Source organism: Leptosomus discolor, chromosome 6, assembly GCF_034619465.1.
Source record: "Leptosomus discolor isolate bLepDis1 chromosome 6, bLepDis1.hap2, whole genome shotgun sequence".
Classification (NCBI taxonomy): Eukaryota; Metazoa; Chordata; class Aves; order Leptosomiformes; family Leptosomidae; genus Leptosomus; species Leptosomus discolor.
Genome location: NC_141396.1, coordinates 44167708 through 44188321, shown reverse-complemented (window position 1 = coordinate 44188321; position 20614 = coordinate 44167708). Strand labels below are relative to the sequence as shown.

Here is a 20614-nt window from a genome sequence, read left to right as displayed (position 1 = left end):
GGAAGGAGGTTTGGTAACTTCAGAACAGAGCTGCTACACTTGCTGGAATCAGCGTGCTTGCTGTCACTGCGGTAAGCAATGTGAAAAGGATGCATATTTTCAAAGGGACTTTTTGAGAGGAAAGTAGAAAGGGTTGCAATGAAGCTATTGAAAAATGAGTACTCTTAATTTAAAAAGCAATTTCAGATTTGTGTGCTTTGTAGGATGACCTTCTGAAACCTCTTTTCTTTGCAGATTGGTAGAGTCTCATGTGAAACTTATGATGGGTTGTCCCAAACTTTTGCAGAGAGGGCCGAAAGCAAAATATATGTGTTTTGTTGGCTTTTTTTAACTGTGGCAGGCCTGCTATTTGAACGTATTTGCTATAATTTGCTATCACTGACACTTAAATAAAAGGAAGTTTAAACAAGACATATTGCTCTAGTGTAAATGCATTTATTTCAGGTTTTTAAACTTAGTCACTTGATTGAATTTATCTCTAGCAGAGCTTTCTTTTTTTCCTTTTTTAAAAAAATGTGTATTAATAAGTGATGGAGTTTTGGAGTGGGTGATGGAGTTTTGGAGTTGGGAGGACAGCAGGGCAAAGGTACCTAAATGTGAAGCAAGGTGTTTGACAAACAGCTCTGAAAATTCATAGCTGAAGTACTAAACACATCATCTCATCCAAGTTATTTCAGCAGTAGCTTGTTAGGCCAAAGTGGTGGTGGTTTTAAGCCAAATGAAACTTAAGCACAAGAGTGGAAAATAACCCAGACTGGGATTTCTGGGTGAGAGCATCAGGCTTGAGCACCTTCTCACACTGCGCCGGGAGCCTGGGCCGGGGAAGATGCTCTGCAACTGCTCTGCATGCTGGGGAGGCTCCCTGGCGTGGAGTGCAGCCACCTTTCACAGACCCTTTCCTCATGCCCTCTGATGTACCCTGGGCAGCAGAAACAAGAGAACTGCCCAGGCCAAGGCCACATCTTCCGAGCCCGGACTTTCTTATGCCCGATGTAACAGACAGTCCCCAGGGCATTTTGCCAGGAAAACCCTCTAATTTGTGGAGAAGGGTAGGCATGGTGCAAAAGTAGCTTATGGCCCACAAAGCCATCTGCTCCTACCACTGTCTGTGTTGACGGCAAGTTTAGCACTGCATCCCTAAGTGAATCATGAAATCTCACCCATTATGCTTATGTATAAGCATATACACCCATATGTAACCAATAGATACCTAACTGATTTTTCTAAAAGTCCTTTCTACCAAGAGGGTTGGAGCAGTGGCTCTAGAAAATACATTTGCTGTGGTTGCTAGCTGAAAAGAGATTTTAAGAAATTCCACTCACCTCGCTGCAGTTTTAATATGGCAGTAACAAAAATGAATTTCAAAAGCAGCCTCCAAAGTAGGCAGCAATGTTTATATGTAAGTATACCCATTTAAAATAATACAAAATGTATTTTGCTTGGCTTTGATACTGCAAGTAACATGAGAATCACCACATTTTAAATGCGTACCTATACACTATGAGCATCTATACTTAGCCAAGTGATTAACTTGCATATTATGTGCTATTTATGATCTCAGGGATTTTGTGGCCCATGTGAATATAACCACAAAATAATTTCAGCCAAATTTTAGTATTCATTTAATGGCTAGAAAGAGGAACTCAAGGTTCAAATATTAAAGGTTGTTTCTTTCACGTTAGCTATTAATGATTGTTACTTGCCATGCTTTTTCTTTATTTAATACCCAGACAGATGGGAGTATCTGATTGAATGATCCAAAGCCAAAGTTAAAATCCTTCTTGCTCACATTGAACATCTCAGCATTGGTGTAACTAAGCCATTTCTGGGAGAAACTTGAGTCTGCAGATATGCTGGTTCACGTTGCCATTTAAGGCAATTTGATTTTTAATTACTTTTTCTCTCCTATACTGTATCCACATGTATGTGGGTAGAGGATGTTAATGAGCCTGTATAACTTTGTTGTAACCATGTAGAATCAGAACTATCACTGCTTTGCTGCGCTGCATTGGCTGATACTGTACTACAGCAGTGGACTCAAAGTCCTTTCCTCTTCGTAAACATCTACGGCAACTCAGCTGATTGTCGGCATCCTTGGAGGAGACATCCCGTTCTACTGGACGAGCGCTGCTAGCTTTCCTAACCTCTCTGCTTTGTATGCTCTTTGACACGATGCATACTGTGCTCTGCCAGCCGATGGCTAGAAGTCTCTGTTGTGCTAGTACAGTAGCACAAGGCTGCCTGGGAGTTCGGGCTGGCTTGGAGCAGTAATGGCAGTCTGCTGTCCTTTTACTCGTCCCTTAAATGATTTTGTAACTTGAAGAGAACAACTGGCCACTTGGGTTATTAGACCAGCTGTTGAAATAAATACATCAGCTTTCCTGTAAAACTGCTTGCTGCGGGTTGTGGGGGGCTGTGTGCCCATAGACATCCATGGCGTTACATGTTTAGGGTTTTTTCCCAGGGCTTAATGTGAAGAGGGGAAAAAAAAGCAAAGAGCAATTTTGATTTAGAACATATGCTCAGCAAAGCAGGAAGAATACCTTAGTTTTGTATAGCAGACTGTTAGTTTGCTAAATCCCAGGACGTTGAAATTCTCTGAACTTTAAAATTAAGTGTGTAGTAGTTCCAAGAAGTGGATGTCAAATGAAAGAATACGTAGCATGAAATTATACTGGATGTATTGATAAAAGTTGATATTTATAGATGTCCTGAAGCTGTTAGATTTCAGAAGGAAATATGAGGATTCTGTATCTCTATTTTGTGTATTTACAAGGTGGTTAGCACTCCTGTAGTACTCACTGGAATTCTATTTATGACTAAATATGGTAGAATAGGTTTTAAATTTGTTGGGCTGGTTCCTTTAAAATATTTGTTAACTGTCATTTACTGTTCTTTTTCTTGGGAGCTCCTTTGTAAGTGTGAGAACAGAATTAATTGCAAACAAAACAAAACAAAAAAAGAGATTATATCCCTGTGTGAAACACATACATTCTTAACTTGAAGCAAGTATCTGTAAACTGCTTAGAATGGGTTTCAGGGCAGCAATATGGAGTGATAGTGTGAAGGAAACTTGTAAGTAAATGCCGTCATTTTTAGGATGATTAGCTGTACCTTGTACTTTCAGTTTAATTTAGCGCACATGTATGTGTGCACATATGCATAATATACATGAACCCTTCACCTGCTAACGTTATATTCATCTTATGCACAACATAGTAGAGTGTGTTTTGCCCTTTCAGAAGTTGATTATTGGTCTTGTACATGTACTTTTTCATTTGCTTCCCAGCAAATTCCCCCAGCACATCCTGTCCATGCAGCTTCTGTATATAAGTTTAGCATCTGTATGATTTGGTTATTTAGAAATTCCTTCCTCCTGCTTCCCCTTTAAACATTGCTTGTACGCAGTAGATCATTTTCCAAACATACATCTGTTTGTTTAAACCAGTATAATACTTTAAAATGCTTGCTTAATACATAGACTAAATGGCCTACAAAATGTTCATGTTGCTGTCTACACCAAGGAAGCAGAGAGCGCCGTTGGAATGTTTTCAGTTCTACGTATCTGCTTGTTAATGGGAAAGTGGACATATTTGTCAAAGTAAAAATGCCAGCAGCCCATTGTGATAGTGTTACTTTGAAACAGATGTGTGTTTTGCAGCATGAGTATGAGAAACAGTAGAGGTAAAAGGAAAGAATTTGAGAGATTTTGTGCTGTGGGAGAGAGCTTGAGCAGAGTGATGTTTACAGCTATAAATATCTAAAATGGGTTTATGCCAGAGTGTAAGCAATAACCCCTTTCTGTTCAAATGGACAAACTAGTAAATAATACGAGCATTTGTCGGAGTCCTGTACTCTCTGACCGGACTCTTTTAGGTACGTCATATGTGGAGGTTATAATGTTTAAATCAGATGTACTTACTTGAAGATATTTAATGTTGCATGGGATTTTTGATTTAGCACAGTGATATAAAAGATAATGAAATCCCAATACCAATGTAATTTGCACTTAGCAAATAGGAAATACAGCAGCGGCAATAACAGTTCAGTCACAACACCGATGTGTGATACCTGTTGCTGGTCTCTACAGTATGCTCACTGTCATGATTCTGGGCATCCCTGGCTGCCGAGAAGGAATATGTGGGTTGAAACTGGCTCAAGCCCATTGCTGTCTCCCAATTTACTTATTTCTGTTGTTCATTTTTTATACTCTATGCCAGGCTGAGCCATGCATTCACCCCTCCCCATGCTGGTCTGGGAGACATTCTCACTCTCGTAATGAACTGGGGAGAAAGATTTGATCCACTCAACTGTGGTGTAGTCGATCCACTCAGCTAACATAGCTGTTCATTCAACACAAAGGCTACCCTCGGGTCCTATTTCTGTTGGGATAAAGTCAGCTCTGTTTGCAGCAGCTGTGGGCAGGCACACCCTGCATTATTCCCAAGCTTCAGGGCCCCTCGCCGTTGCCCATCTCCCCTCAGTCTGCTTCGATCCTTTGTTGGCCAGTCACAGCATTTTATGCTGAGATTTATCTCTAAAGAGAACAGATAATTCACCAATTTGATTGATCAGCTGTTTCTGCTGTGGTTCATTGGTTTTCAACATTTTGATGTGCGAACCCCAGGAGTCCTTCAGCAGAGTGCCATCCCCTTCAGGCCCCTTAGGCAGGCCATTGCACAACCTAAACCGACACGCATCTTCAAGTCCCTCTCACACATTCCCAAAGCCTGGACCACAGACCTCCATGTTGAAAACCTTTGTCCCCTAGCTACAGTGGCAGTCAAGGGACTGTGGTAAGCACCACTGAGAATCACAGCTGTGAGGTGACGAGGAAATACAAAGGTATGCTCCGGTACTCTTCCCAGTCATGGGAAGCAATATAAGCTGGGTGACCAGCGTATCAAAACCCTGGTCATTGTCGCTTTGTGTTTTTTACATAAAATGGGTTGGTAAGAAAGATGAATGTTGCAAGTGTAACTATAACTGTACTTTCCAATTATGACTGTGAATTTGTAGAAGAGCCAATAACTTCTGATTTACATAGTTGACTTCCAGTGTAGGGGAATAGAAAGTAATTTTTTAAAAGTCAGAATTTTAGACCGATTAGAAAATTTTTTCTCATGAAATCTTAACAGCCCTAAAATTAATCCCTTGCCAAGAATCAAGATCGCCGTGGCTGTTATGATAATTTAAACCAAAGCAAGTTTTGATCACTGAGTCAATTGTGCTCTGCATATGTATGCAATCATCACAGCTGAAATACAGACAGTACAGTGGCCTGGCTCAAAAATATTAATTGAAAAAGTAATTTACTTGGATGAGAAGGCTTCTGTGTGACTGAGATTGGATGAAGGAGTAAACAAAGGGTAGTGACAAGTGGCCATGTGTCAAGCTGAGGATGCTTTACAATGTGTTAGGATAAAGAGAACTGTAGCGAGTCCTGTTTTAATTGAAGTCTTTATTCCTTACCTAGAAAAAGACCTAGATCACAGGTTAATTATTTTTTTTAGTTATTCCAAACGAGGCAATACAAACATTATTTTGAACAGAAAAATCTCAAAAACTTGGAAATATAGTGAATATTTTGGGGGGATAAGGAAGTTTCAGTATAGACAAGTTGGGGGTTGATTAATCCTAGTGCTGTAGGGAGGAGACAACAGAAGTCACAGCAGCTGGCCTGTAGAGATGTTAATGAAGGCATGCTTTTTAGGGTCAGGAGGAACCCACAGTAGCCTCACTCCACCCAGAAGTACCGGCTGTGGCTGTGGAGGCATTTGGGTGTTCAGGAGTGGTTGTAAGCCTTGCATAGCGCCCGTGTGAAAGTCGTCAATGCTCCGAATCAAACCCTTCCCTGGCATTGTCACAAGCACCCTATCCCTACAGAGTCAGGAGAATGGACTACTGCGGTACCGGTATGCAGCAGTGGAGGTACTGTAGCGGGGAAGTTATTTGGGATTCAGGTTGGGATTTGGGACTAATGCAGCATAAAGGTCTACCACAACTGTTCACGTCAACCACTGACCTAAAGCTTGTCTAAGTCAGGAGAGGGACAGGACCTTCCAGGGTGACCACAGGAGTGCAGGACTTGAGGAGGACTCTCAGGGGGTGGATCGGGGTCCAGCTGAGCTGGCCTAATTGCCTGTGAACCAGCAGGGCTGGTCCCGATTCCCTCCTATTCCTCCACCATTGTTGCCCTTGGCCAGAAGACTTCATGCCTCTCCGCCCCCATGCCTGCCCGTTTTGCTGATTTTGGCACTTGGGGCTGTGTTGCTTCAGCAGTTCAACCTGATAACCTGGCAACAGGCCATTTGTTCATTAGGCTGGTGGTGTGTTGGGTTGGTACATGGAACCGACATGGTGGCAGGTCCAAGGAACAGCAAAGCGGCACAAGTGAAGGAGCAGGAGTCCACAGCTGGGCCACGGAGGTGGGAGCAGAAGCGATGCTCCTGGTTTTGCCCAAGAGTAGCTGAGCAGCAGTGCTGAGCTCCTCATTGCCCTGCAGAGCTCTCTGCTTGGGCTGGCCAGGCTGGAGGAGTGAGGTTGCTACCTGGTGTAGCTTCACCCATGCTTAATTTTCCTGTCTGCCAACTGGGGATAACCTCAGGCAGGATAACCTCTTACAGGAGTGAAGTGAATATAAATAGATTGTTTAGTTACTTGAAAAAAGAGAATGTGCAAGTGCCTAGATAAAATTTTAACGCAAGAATTTGCCTTGGTAGCATTGTGAGCTTACATCAGTGGAGTACTGAGATGGAAGTGCAGACTGCAATGAGAATGTAGAGAGTCACCTGAGATGGGTTTGTTTGAATTAAAAAAAAAAAAGGTAAAAATAGTGATGTCTAGCTTTGCTTTCACAGTAGGTTTTGGAAATAAGTGGAGATTAAACGTAGGATTAAAGCTACTTGGAAATAAGCAAAAAAAACCTGCTTGTCTCTTCCCTGTCCTATCACACATACACTGGTTCCCTTAAACATAGAAAACATCTGCTTTAAATTGTTTTCATCAGCTGCATACTGTTATTAATAGAGTTAGGAAAAAGTTGTTCCAAGAAAATGTAACACATCCATTCATGGCTAAGCAAATCCAAGCTTTCCCTTTCTACCCTCCCCCAACTTAGACTGGTCATGCAGTAGGTACAAAGTTGGCTTAAAATCCCTGCGAGCCGTGCAGCAGCTGAGCTCGGTGTGGTGTTATCCTTGGAGCTAATGTTGCAAAATCAGCTCTGGTCTTGTTTTGAGTCAGTGGAGAACTCTAATGCTCAGCAACTGAAAAACACCGGTACGTTAACTTTTCATTCCATATTGATCTCCAAACAGAGTTTCAGAGGAAAAAAAAGAGGGGTTTAAGCAGGGATTACTTTTTAATGTCTTGTAAAGAATGCATTATGCGTATGGCAAGCTAAAGCTTTGAAACTCGACTTCCATCTATGCTCCATGACAGTATCTTTATATAATTCCATATCTAAAAGACAAGGTTTGGAAATTAAATGAGTTTGTGTCATGCACAGTTCCTGTAGAGATCAAAGGCAGACCTGTTAATGCAACTATTGCTATTCATGAGCTTCATAGCTGTGTGAGTTTCAAGTTAATTATAAATGCTTGTTTAGTCACTTAACAATAGGGTATCAGAGTCTCATCTGGGCATTATGCATATAGCTCTCACTTTTTTTAATTAAAGCAAATTCCTACCTTTTTTTTTCCCAAGAAATTAATTTTGGTAGTAATGCTCTAGGCTCTAGCAGGTCAGGAAATGCAAATCTTCTTTTAAATGTTGAACAGTTGTGTGGTGAATGTCTTTATTTTATTATTCTGTAACTGCCCCTCCTTCCCCCTTGAGTGCATGGTTGTGTAGCAGCCTGGTTGTCACTGGAGATGGCATAAATTGCTCTAGTTTTTATACTAGAGTTCCTTTTGTGACATTTTATTAAAATTTGTGTGCATTATCACTAGGAGATAATATAGTTTGAGATAAACTAATGTATTTATCATTTTAGTTTCCAAATGCTTTAATAGATTTTAAACCTGAAGAGGCTAGTAGGGCACCTGTCTGACCTTCGTATCGCTGTGCTTTATTTGAATATTGAGGATTGAGTTTAATTATTTTAGTTAAGATAAAACATTTCAGTCCCCTGGAAATGAAATTCTTGTGCACTAGAGGAACCAGCCCTAGTGCCAACAATGCCTGGGGCACTTGCAGTGGCAAGGAATGTTAGGTGAGAAATGCAGATGAATCAAACTGTGCTGCAGAAAAAGCCTCAAGTGCCACTGGAGAGCAGCCTCCTGTGCAACCCGGCTCCTGCTTGTCCGCTGACATGAAGTGAGCAAGATGCATTGATCAGGCATCATGGAGGGGCTTCTCTGCACCAGCTGAGACTGGACTAGACAGCTCCCATTGCACCAGATCTCTGCTGTTTCTGAGGAAGAGCAAGGAAGAGGAATAAGGGAAAACTCAGAAGTCCCGGTCGGTTTCGCATTTAGGGAAAAAAGTTCCTTCTTGACTTCGGAGGTGTGAGAGTTAATCATAGTCATCACAGTGCTCCCAGTGCAGAGGACCGTAGTGATAGTCTTCCCCGTGACCTGTAAAGCAGAAAAGTATTTAGCAAATTCAGATTGCAGTGCTAAAAAGAAGCACTGCAGACAATCATTTGGGCTGGCTTCATAAATGCTCTAGAATCAAACGTTAATTCTTCTGACTCCAGAATTAAACATTAATAGTGCGCCTTATTAAACACCTACAACTAAAATTAAAGGTTTGGTTTTTAAAAAAAAGAAAGCAAATCTTCCCATAGTCAATACTTGTGTCAGCACAAGTGAATCTACTATCTAGTAAGCTGTTCTCTTGTTGCTAAGAAATGACACCTGAATTTGCTTAAGTTCAGTGTACAGCTGTTAGGTCGTGCTGTATCTCTGTCAGCAAGACTGAAGGTCCTCAGCTGACTTGTTTTTTGCAGTTTCCCTGTTACGCACAGTGATCCAGCCTTCTCTTCCAACAACTAAAAAGGTCGGGTTCTTCAGATGGCCTGTCCCAAGGCTGATTCCCTGTCCCCAGGATTTTTATGTGGATCTTCTCTGAGCCTCTCTGCTTTGTAAATCCTTGAAGTCTGGGCCTGAGAACCAAACCCTGTTGTGTGGTCCTTACTGGAGTTCTGACTAGTGCTGTGGACAGAAGGAAGGATCTTTCTCCTTGATGCCAAGGCCTGCAGCAGCCCTGCTATCATCTCGAGAATCACTGGACAGGCGGTGAGCAGAAGCAGACCTCCCGCATCCCACCCTCTGCATGGTCGGGTTCCCTGCAAATCAGTGGCAGACACTCGCCCCAGTTGAAACCTTGGTCGCCTGTGGTGGAGGGGGAGGTTGTGTAGTACCACTGGACCGGAGCCTGTTCTAAACAGAGGATGTATCATCTTTGCCATGAATCTTCTACAAGCACGCCTAGTTTGCCGTTTGAGGTGGTACTTGTGAACTTGCTTCTGGAGGGGTTTTATATCCACGTTTCCTTTTTCTTCATGTGGACTTGCTCTGCTACTGTTTTTTAAGTGTTGTTGTCAGTAGAGTCTTCTTGATGCAGTGCATTGGAAAGATAGGATGATATGTAAATACTTGAGTTGGCATCTGTGGCTAGGGGATGGGTAACACTCCTTTTTAAAGGAAAATGTTTTCCTTTACATAAATGAAAATCCTATTGTTTGGCTGAGGGGTGACCTTGCACATGGGCGAAAGGTTAAGAGGCAGAAAAGCTTATCCATTTGGCATGTGGGATTCAAACTCAGGCATGTTGCCAGTGTGCTTGTTTACAGTGGAGGATGCAGTTTTAAATAAAGTTCATAATGGCATTTTTTAAATGAGCAGGAAGTCTTCTTTCTCTAATCAAAACCTAGATAATTTAAATATCTCTTTCTCTGGTAATGTCCTGACATTGTCCATGGATAGGGGAACCCCAGAGGAAAAGATAAGTGATAACGGCTGCTTGTGTCAGCCTGTTCCCAAAAGAGATCATCTGTCCAGCAGACATCAGTGGGAGCCTGCATGACAGAGCGGGGTGTGCGCAGAAACCAAACTGTAGGATTGGGATCTAAATAAGATTGTGATCCCTGACTTCCAATCTGTGTCATAACTTTCCTGTTGATTTCAGTATTTTGAGATCTGACAGTAGGCCATCACTCAGATTGCTCAGGATTTTTCTTTCTATGTAAAATTACTGTTGCTTTTTTTTTTTTTTTTTTTTAATAAATACCAAATTGGTATTTTTCACTTTTCAGGAGTTTGGTTAGAGAAGACAGTGCTGGTGATACTAGTTCTGAAGGAAACCGTTCCCAAACTGGGAGTTCACAGCAATATAAAGAGCAGTTGTGACTCTAAGAGGGGTTGTGACTGCAGAAATAGTTGTCTTAAGGTTACTTGTAATTCAGAGGAGGCATTATGGTTCATAAAGCAGATAGCACTGGAAGGATTGCTCAGAGGAAGTTTAGACTTAGTAAAATCTCAAAAATCAGATTAAGAAGACAGATGGGATTCTGGATTGGAATGCTAACATGTAAGTGGTTTTTTTTTTCTTTTTTTTATTTCACTTTCCCAAATTATAACCTTGGAGATGCTGGGGATTTTTTTGTGTAGCTCACAATAAATTTAGTACTAGAAAACTGGGAGGGAATTATGCTTAAGCATCTGTTTTCACTGTAGTTTTGTTTTGCGCTTGTTTAAAAAACAATTAAGATTTGATTGCTGAAAGAAGACAAAGGAATATAACTATAAGAAAAGAGGTTTAAGCTAGACTTACTTGCTTGAGCATACACATACAACAAGCTTGATCTCTTGTGGAATGTTTTGCCACTAACCTTCTTTTCCCACTTTGCTCTGGGATTCTTGAAATGAAGCTGCAGGGTTTCCCAGATGCCTGGCACTATTCATTGCAAGGGGCCTGTTCCTAGCTGCACTTTTAGACAGGGACACACAGTCTTTTTGCCCATCCCAACAGGATATCTTTGCCCATGGTTTATCTCCTGGAAATGAACGGTTATCCTAAGTAGCTCTTGCTTTGGACATGAAACATTCCTGTAGGAATATAATGGCAGGGCAAGCACAGGCAAATGACCCTGGCTGTCCCTGTGCCCACCTGTGTTGTGCTGCAAGCCAATGGGGAGCCATGTGCCAGGCAGCCCAGGTCTGAGAGTCCCATTCACACCGCATGGTCAGGAGCCAGGTATGTGAGAGAGGGCTGTCGGCTCAAGTGTAGCCTGTCCTGAATGTGGCTGGCCTGGCTGGGGAGGCGAGAGAGACCATAGCTGCCTAGGGGGAATCCATCAGCCCAGGGGCTGTCACCTCGGCCAACTCTGCTTTGCTCTGCAGTGAGGAAACAGTGGCACTGTGCACCTATACGTCCCATTCCTTCCTCCGGGACTCACTGGTAGCACAGAGGAAGGCTTCTTTAGAACTTGGTCATTGGATATTCCCACTGTAGTAAATAATAGAAAGCACAACAGTATCACAGATCTGTGGAAGAATGAAGCACGCTTCTCTTCAGCAGTTCATGTTCTCAGAGTTCATGTTCAGTTCCCTGCCTCCATTATGTTCCCCACTTACTGCAGATGTCCTTCCTTCTCCAAGTCCATGTCTTTTCAGTTCTGTGTGAGCTCCTTGCTGTGGCAGGCTGTAAAACTCAGGAATAATGCATCTGCTTTATCCCCACTGTTTTGCTGAGAGTACCAACTAAAAAGTTTCCCAGATATTTTAGAGACTCTATTCCTTAGCTAATGATGCATCTTCTAAGCAGCTTTTTCTAATTAAATACTTCTTTTAGTATACGTAATGCTTCAGTCTAAGACCTCCCTATTAATTTGAGGTCAGACTTGGATCACTTACTCTGCTCTCTTCTTTCACTTCTTCAATCCACCTGTTCTTCAAGAAGTGCCTGAATATCTCGTAACAATTCTGAAACTTACTGTATAGCTTTAAGTTTTCATAGTAGTCTCTCTTTATAGATTGTTCTCATCACTCTTACTGTTTCAGAGGAGGTTTGCTTCAACAATTTCTCTCCAGTTTAAAGCTTGTAATCATTGTGTTGCTGTGGAAGTTACTGTGATAATGCAGGTTTAGTGTTCATGACTTCACTGCCCTAGTAGATAAGAAGAAAAAGGAGCTGTTGCGTGGGAGAAAGCCCTGAATTAAGCAAGTTGTATACATTTCACACGTATTTCAGGGAAGATAATACATGAAAAGGAATTAGGGTTGTTCAGGCTGCTAGGGTTTTCTCTGTCTTCCCAGGAAAAAAAAAAAAAAAAAGTCTAAATATTAAAAAGGAGGAGAAAAAAGCCCAGTGTCTGATCTAGGGACTGTGGTTTGGAACAGCAGTTCCACTCTGTGCCTTTCAGGACATCAGTCCTCCATCTTGGATGATGGCCTTTGTAATTTCCGTTTGGAAATGGGATTTTGGAAACCCTTCTCCTTCCTTTTCACAAAGAGAGAAGGATGCAGCCAGAAGCCCTTATATAGCTATAGAGTGAGGGATAAAGGAATTTCCTACTGGAGATACCCACGGCTAGCTCTCTTGTTTGGGAAGAGAGAGCTGGATTTGTATATGCAGGAAATTTTTTTTTCATCAGTCTTTGTCTCTTGATCAATTTTAGCAGTAGTCTCTATTCTAGAATTTTTGATATCTATAAGGAATTAAATAGATTTGATACTTCTGTTGTTTTCTTATCCTCTTGCTTGATTAGTATTTAATATTCCAGAGCTCCTTCGTTCCTTCTTGTATGTGGTTGTTTTAGAAAAGGCTAAACTTTCATGTTACTGAAATTGCTAACCACAATGTTCAGCTTGTCCTGTTTCCTTGCTTTTTCTTTAATGTATGACCCATTATTCTTAACCGCATCTGTTCTTCAGCATTCTTTGCTGGGCAATTCAAAGTGGGAAACATTAACAGCAGAGCTATCTGGCTTTAGATCTAAGCATGTTGTTCCTGCATATTTTGAAAATAAGAACTTACTGCTTTTTGCCTTCACGTTTGTAAATACATAAATACATGTGGATTCCTCCTTTGATTAACATGGCTGCTTTTTACGTGCACAAGAGTTCACAAGTTGCTTGGTGGTCAAGGCGAGGGTTCTAAGGAGGCATTCTGTATGTGCACACCAGAGTGTATGGACACTGGTTTTCAATATATGTTTTTTTGTTTGACTACTAAATGCAAAACTGGGAACAGGTCCAGAACCTTTAATAGCTAGAATATATTTCATGCTGATCCACTCTAAATTGGCATCCTCCATTGCCAAGTTCCAAAGTGAGGGCTGCGAGATGATGAATTTCTCTGATGGGGTTTTTGTTCAGGGCTGCCTGATATTTGTATTTTCTGTAGTGTAGGATTCAGACAGAAGGTCTCCGCTTATAATAGGGCCTGATATCTTTCTGGCTGAAATGCCCTTAGGACAGAGGTGCTGATGTTTTTGTGTTAGATCCTGACATCCTTTTAAAATTGTGTATTGATACAGTATGTTTCTCAGCATACTCAGTTCTGTCATTTCACTGTTAAAATTCACAGCAGAGATTTTGTAAAGTTCCTTGTTGTTTTTGGTATTAAGTCTTGCTGGCTCACCAAGATAAGTTCTCAAAATCCTAATGCACAGTAGTAATATAACAGAACTGTACCACCAATACTGTTCTGTAGAAATCAAGGTATTGTTTTTAAATATATATGAAAAGGAGGTCATGCTCTCTTTTCTGGGGAGCAGATGAAGAGATGAATTGCATGTGGAGTGTGAGCACCTAGCTTGTAGGTGACTGAATTCCCCTGACACAAAAAGGGAGTTTGCAAAATACTGTCTACTTCCTTGGGGAATGGAGTAAGCTGGGGTAGGGGGCTTCATGCAAGAACAACAGAATTTCCGAAGATGAGGCCAAGAATGAGAGAAAGGGGAGAGTGGGAGAGAAAAGAAAAGGTGGGCATACTCATTTAGGAGAATAAGGTGACTGTAAACGGAAAAAATCCAAGGAGTGGCTTGGTGGAGGCATTGGACCGTTACTGGGTCTTTTCAACACAGCATTGCATTTAAGTCATAGTTCCTGAAGAAAGGCAACAGCTGCTAGTTTAGAGCATGAGGCAGACAAACTATTGGAGGGGCAGAAAAGCGTAGGTATAGAGGAATGCCTTCCAGAGGGACTGTCTTGCACAAGCCACTCCACTTTATGTAACCAAAGCCTGGTGACACAATGCATGGTTTAGTCATAGGAGTGCCCCGGAGTGGACAAATACTGTACATGTGGAAACATTTAAACAAGTAATTAGTTTCTGGAAAAACAGCAAATTACTCAAGGAAAATGTAGTCCATTGTGTTAGCTTCTGACTGCATGTCTACAAGATGTGTGATTCTCCTGATTGCCTCAACCATCACTTCTTTCCTTCTCTTGCTCACCAGTTTGCATGTGGGGATGGGTAGTGTGGCAGTGCCAGGGCTGACAAGCAGCTGTCACCAGCGGCTGTGACATTTTTGCCCTTTTGGAAGACGGGCCAGTGAACAGGGAGGCAGGGGGAAGTGTTCCTCTCTTCCTCACTGCGAGCACTCTGCATCCCACCTGGTTGTCCTGTGCTTTGAGGACAAGGACTTGATCCTGTGGGATTTCACCATCTTGGTTAGACATCGCCAGGAGGTCCTGTGCCAGCTGGGCCAATCTCTCCCACTGGGGTTCAAAATCCCCGACTGTAACATGGCCCACTCCATTGCCCACTGTCTTCCTGGTCTTCCATCACATCAGATTTCCTCTGTTCCTTTGCTACACAAAAAGAGAAATAATGTTTTGGGGAAGGAGTGAGGAAGCACACCCCAATCTCAGCCTTGCCCTCTGCCCACTGCTGGTGGAGAAGGCTAGCTGGAGCAGAGGCACAGCAAGTCAGGGACCTTACAGAGAGTTACGATGCCATTGTATCTGTGACTAATACTTGATGTTTGCCAGCATGCACATGTAGAATTATGATGCTACGATGAGACTGACGTGTTGCCCATCAAAGGGAATATTGCCTGCCCCCGGTGATGTGCTGCCCAGCTGCATGTGCATCATAGGTGGAATGTAGGTGCCTCCACAGCTGGAGTTAGCAGTAGGGCAGTAATTCAGGACCTGGTCTGGCTTGTGGCAGAATCTGCAGCATCTCTAAAGAGTGAGTGCCCAAAATGGAGAACTGCAGGCCAGGACAAGAGGTCGTACTTGGCACCAAAGTGTCAGAGGTTAGTGCTGAGCCCGACGTTTTTTTGTCATTGGCGTGCTAGCGTGTTCTAACTGCTGCCTCCTGCAGAAGCTTTTCGGACGATAATTGCTGTGGTTGTTTGTCATTACAGAAGTAACGCTGAAGGTCCATGTAAGCGATGCCAGCACACATCAGCCAGTAACTGAAGCCTTCATTGAGATTTTTACCAACCAGATCTCCATTGCATCTGGAACCTCAGGAGCAGATGGCACTGCCTTCCTCAAGTTTCAGTATAAGTTGGGCAATCAGCTGATAGTGACTGCTAGTAAACATGCATATGTGCCAAATTCTGCACCATGGAAACCTGTAAGATTGCCTGGTAAGAGATCTTTATTTTTGTTCTGAGGTAAGATTTTGCATCTAAAGGAAGTTACACAGTTTTGTATGATGTGTTTTGATGCTTGCGATCCTGGGTGGGAGGAAGAACATCTGTGTGTTTCAAAACAATCAAGGTTTCTTCCTCAGTTAAACTGTACATCAGGGCTGTGCAGAGATTCACTGTCCTCCTGGCTGTCCTTGATACAGTGCTACATAAGTTTCCAAACAACTATTGGTGCTCTTAACAGCTGCACAGAAAATACAAGTCTATTCCAGATCTTTTTCTTTGTGGGAGCTCTGTTTCCAAGTGCTTTGTTTCAACAGCTGTTATGTACTCGTTCGTGTCTCTCCCAAGGTGTAGCCACAACTGTTGCACTGTGGGCTGTAGTGTACGAAAAAAGGCCTGGCCTTTCAGTTCTTGGCCGTGTCCATAGGGCAGTTTTAATCTGTAGTTATGTTATCCAGATGTAAGGATTTTTTCTAACTTAATTAGCATGGTTTGTTTCTTCTAAAGGCAAACAAATATAATAATAATACTTGCATGTTAGTTTTTATCAGAATGCCTCAAAATTTTATGGGTTGTACGACACTTTACATTAGTTGTACAGGAGGGGAAACTGAGTCATGAGGACTATTTCTGTACTGCTAAACGGAACAGATTGAGGATGGCTTTCAGACCTTGAGATGTAACATCTAGATGAAGACCACATCCCCAGTTTTCATCTACTTTTCCTCTAATCCCCAACCACAATCCAGGTCCAAGTAGTTTGGGAATGGTCCCAGGCTTGTATTATACCCAAATCACACGTAAATATCAGTTCAGATTTGATAATTAGCCCAGGCCAAAGCCATGCCAGGTTTTAAGTGCCCTAATATTTAAATTATGATCACAGGACAATGTTCAATCCCATACCTTGGCTCCATTTTATTTATTTATATCAACATAGCCAAAGGGATTGTGTGACTTGCTGCAAGGTCAAGCAACAAATTTATTTTCAGATGGGGAAAGGAACTTGAATTTCTTCAAATCCAGAATTATGCTTTAGACATTTCGATGTGCTGTTTGCTTATCTGCATTCTCTTGTTTCTGATAAGATAGACTGACTTCCAAATATCCTCTACTGTATTCTGCCACGTTTTCCAGTGACTTAATAGAGCTATGGTGAAGACTAAGCCAGGCTCTTAGGCACATAGTGAAAGAATAAGAAGGAACTGAAATGAGTTGCAGCAAGGAGAGTTTCAAATAAATTAAAGGGAACAATACTCGACAGCAGCAGTAGTCAAAGATTGGAACAGGTTGCTCAGAAAGGCTGTGAAATCTCCATCTTTAAAAGATACTCAAAACTCAGCTTGGTTGAAGCAGGTACCTCCAGAGGTCCCTTCCAACCGCAATTGCTCTGTGACTCTGTTTAGAAATTTGCTTGATGCTTTTTCTGTTTAAAGAAGATGAAGTGCAGCTTCCTCAGCATACTTCATGCACTTCCTTAAGACACAATCATATATGATTAAAGCAGGCAATAACCATTTCTTGTCTGAACCTTTTCTTGCCTTGTGCCTTGTATCTTTCTGACTCATACCCTAGATCTTTTGAATACAACTTACTCTTTCATGTCCTGGAGTTTGTTTGGTTAGCTTTTTTTGCTTGTTACTATTTCTTAAATACTGATTTTGAGGGAAGGGAATCAAACATGGCATTATTAGTTTGGTAAGTCATTGAAGTTTAAAGAGCAGTAATTGTATGCAGTTTCCACAAAATCTTTCTTTCCATGGCTGAAATGTGAGCTTAACTCAGCAAGCAGATTCCTTTCACCTCTGATCTTCCCCCACTGAAACTGGTAGATAGTTTGCCATTGATTTAATTTGGAGTAAACTCCTTTCTTTGATTAAAGAAACAAGTTACAGCTTGATACGCCCCTTGTTCTTTGAATTAATCCTTAATAGGGACATGACATAAAAGTTCAGGCCAAAGATACTTAGGCTGTTATTTTTTGTAAGATGCCTATAGTCTTTAAAATCTTTCCAAGAGCGGTTCGTATTTAAACACCCTGTATTTAAATGCTTCTCATGCTTCTAACCAGCACAGCATAGAAGCTTTGAAAACCAGGGGAGTTTTGTTGTTATTTTTGATCTGGGTTGAATGATAGGGAACAGGCAGCACATTTAAGGCTTAATTCTGCCGTGGGCAGTCTGGGCGCACGTGTACAGTGGGATCCTCATTTCCCAAAAATGCCTTTGAGCAGTACTAGTAGTTGTCACCCTGCAGAGCAGGTACACCGCTCTGAGCAGCGTTCTGCCCACGGCAGTGGTTTAAGCTGATGTGCAGTCCTGTGTGCTGTGATAAATGAACTATGGACACGTTTACCGCAAAGGTGGAAATGGTAACCACAAGCAGGGAGTAGGTTTGAGAGGTGCAGGGCGATAATGTTTAAAGTGCTGTAGCAGGACTTTGCCAAAGGGTCAGGATTCTTCCATCACAGTCAATACACGTTAGTTATAATCATCTGCTGAAAAGCCATGCAGCCACTGAACGCATGATATTATTTTAATAGTTTTAAGGAGCAAGCATTGAGGGTTTTCTGTTCTCGTAATTCGGCAGAAATGAACTTTTCTTATATTAACCAAAATAATTACTAGCTCTTTACCACTTAAGCACCAGGATTATTTATTTACATAGTGATAACTGGTAGGAGGAAAAGATCAAGATCTCTTTTCCCACTAAACTATTTATCAGCAGAGCCATGACTCCACTTATTAACAGTTCATTAATTTAACATCACTTGAGTTGTTGAAGTGTTCATGATGGAAGATGCGCTCATCTATCTGCTCTTAGCTACGCATAGGTTTTTCTTTATAAATAATTTGGAAGAAAAAAAATTTGTGATTGGTGGTCTGTATTTAAGAGGACGTTTTTGGAGCAGTGTGTGTGATGAAGAGAGGGAAGTTGCTGAGGCAGCACAGGTCAGACTAGCTGGTAGGGTCAGTCAAAGCAAACCAAGATGTTCACTGTGGTGCAACGTAGTTCTAGGAGCAGAGGATGCTCTTGATATTTCTGGGAGAAGAGAGCTCATCTGAAAAGCAGTCACTCTGCAGAAGACATGTGAGTCATGGTAAATGAATAGCTGAAAATAAACTCCCAATGCAGCACTGCAAGAAAGCAGAATAATCTGATCCTTAGCTGTAAGATGTGAAAGGGTAAAGACTGAGAAGGCAGGGTATAGTATTTCAGAACCTGTCCTTCATGCGGCCACTCAGGGAAATGTATGTCCAGTTCTGGATCCACACCTCAAGAAAAACGTGTTAAAACTGCAGGGTTGTATCAGGTGTGATTAAAAGATTGGAAAATACAGTTCAGAGGGAAAATCTTGGAAGTGCTTAATTTATTTTGTTTACCAAAGAGAAAATTCCTGGGGTAATTTGATAGTAGTCCACCAGTACCTACATAGAGAACAGGAAAAGAGTAAAAGAGAAGTCTTCTGTCTAGCGGGCTCATATTAAAAGAAGATCAAATGGCTGGAAGTCTAAGCTCAATAAATTTTGATGCTTGAAAAGGTACACAGTTTAACTGCCCTCATAATTATTTACTAGAACATTGATGTTGCAGTGTGTTCTTCACCACTGGACACCTTTAAAAGAAACTTGGGCAGGTTTTCTACATCATGTTTTCTACTTTAAGCACAGATATTGGATCTGAAGCAGTAATTAATTCAGAGAAGGCTGCAGTCGTACAGGAGTAAGACTGAATCATCACAGTCATCCTTCTGGCCTTAAAAACTATGACTTTGTCATGCTGAGAAAAGATTGTGCAGCAAAGCCCAAGGGAAGTTTAGAGGTTATATATGCATTATAGTCTGGCATATATGGAAGAAGTTGGCATGGTTTATTGTATTGAGCTCCCCAGGGTGTCTAAATTATATTCGCTTTCTTCATACAAATTAAGTTATTGGAGTAAAGACAAACACATTTTGTAATTGTGTGGCCTTAGTGCTACTTACACTAACCTTTCTTACTCATGTTGCCTGACATTTAGATCTGTTTCACATGTAGAACATTTGAAAGAAAATTCTCAGCTGTACTTGCAATAACATGATTTTTTATTTTATTTTATTTTTTGTGTTCATATGTGTTGTTAGGACCATCTTTTAGATGGTGGCTCTTATCAGTGTGTTTCTCCTAGTTTCTTCTCCTTTCTCCCAAACACTAAAATTTCTGAACTTTAAAAAGAGAATATATTTCTTAAAACAAAAATAGTGTACAGTCTCCTTGTTTGTAGCTAACATTTATATGTTTTCTTGGATTAAGTAATACAAATAAATTTAGGGAAAGTTTATGGAGCTCCAGAAAAACAGAAGAGCTCGTGCTGTTCTTTTATTAATCAGTTCTGGAAATGTCTTCCTCAGCTTGTGGTCACTTCAGAATGGGACGAGTTCTTTCCAGGCGCAAATGTGGGATGCTGCCTTGTTAACAAAAAATGACTAGTCTGCATTAATCTCCCCGCCTTCTGACTTTAAAAGCCAGGCAGGGATGGCAGGCAGGTCTACTCCTTACTGTTTTCATGGGTGTGGGAGTCCAGTGCACACGGTGGCTAATGCCATACATGTTTCTGGTCTTCTGGGTCTGAAGAACTTGCCATGAAATTATATCATGTTCTTTGCTCTCCGAAGAGGCATGTACATACAGACACAGCCCCCTGTAAGGAATGTCAGTACTCAGTGGCAAAGGAGGTCCTTGCAGGCAGATTTCTTGCAGCAAATACCATTTATCTGTCCCCTTTCGCACCACGGGTAGAATGACGGTAGTTCTGCTATATATAGCGCTTCTGTCATGTAGGTGGTGACTCAGCAAGGACATGCTGTATTTTAAAGCAAATTGTTCAGATGTATTCATCATACTTTGCCTTTCTGTGTGACTTCTTATGTAAGCATCTCAAACTATTTAAAAGTGAAGTTTCATTAAAATCTTCCCAAGGCAAGAAGTATACCTGTTTCACAGAAAAATAGTTCAGTCAGACTGAGTTAGTGTTTCACTCCTCTTTATGTAATGACAAGTCTTTCTATGGAGCTGG

The 20614-nt window shown here is 41.5% G+C and overlaps 1 protein-coding gene across 1 annotated transcript in view; it reads left to right on the top strand.

Moving 5' to 3' along the window:
• FAM171A1 (family with sequence similarity 171 member A1) overlaps positions 1-20614 on the top strand; it is an 86989-nt gene that overhangs the window by 36985 nt on the left and 29390 nt on the right. The window contains exon 2 of the mRNA XM_086467074.1: positions 15326-15553. Coding sequence (XP_086323200.1) covers positions 15326-15553 — 228 coding nt within the window. The remainder of the gene's footprint in view (positions 1-15325; positions 15554-20614) is intronic.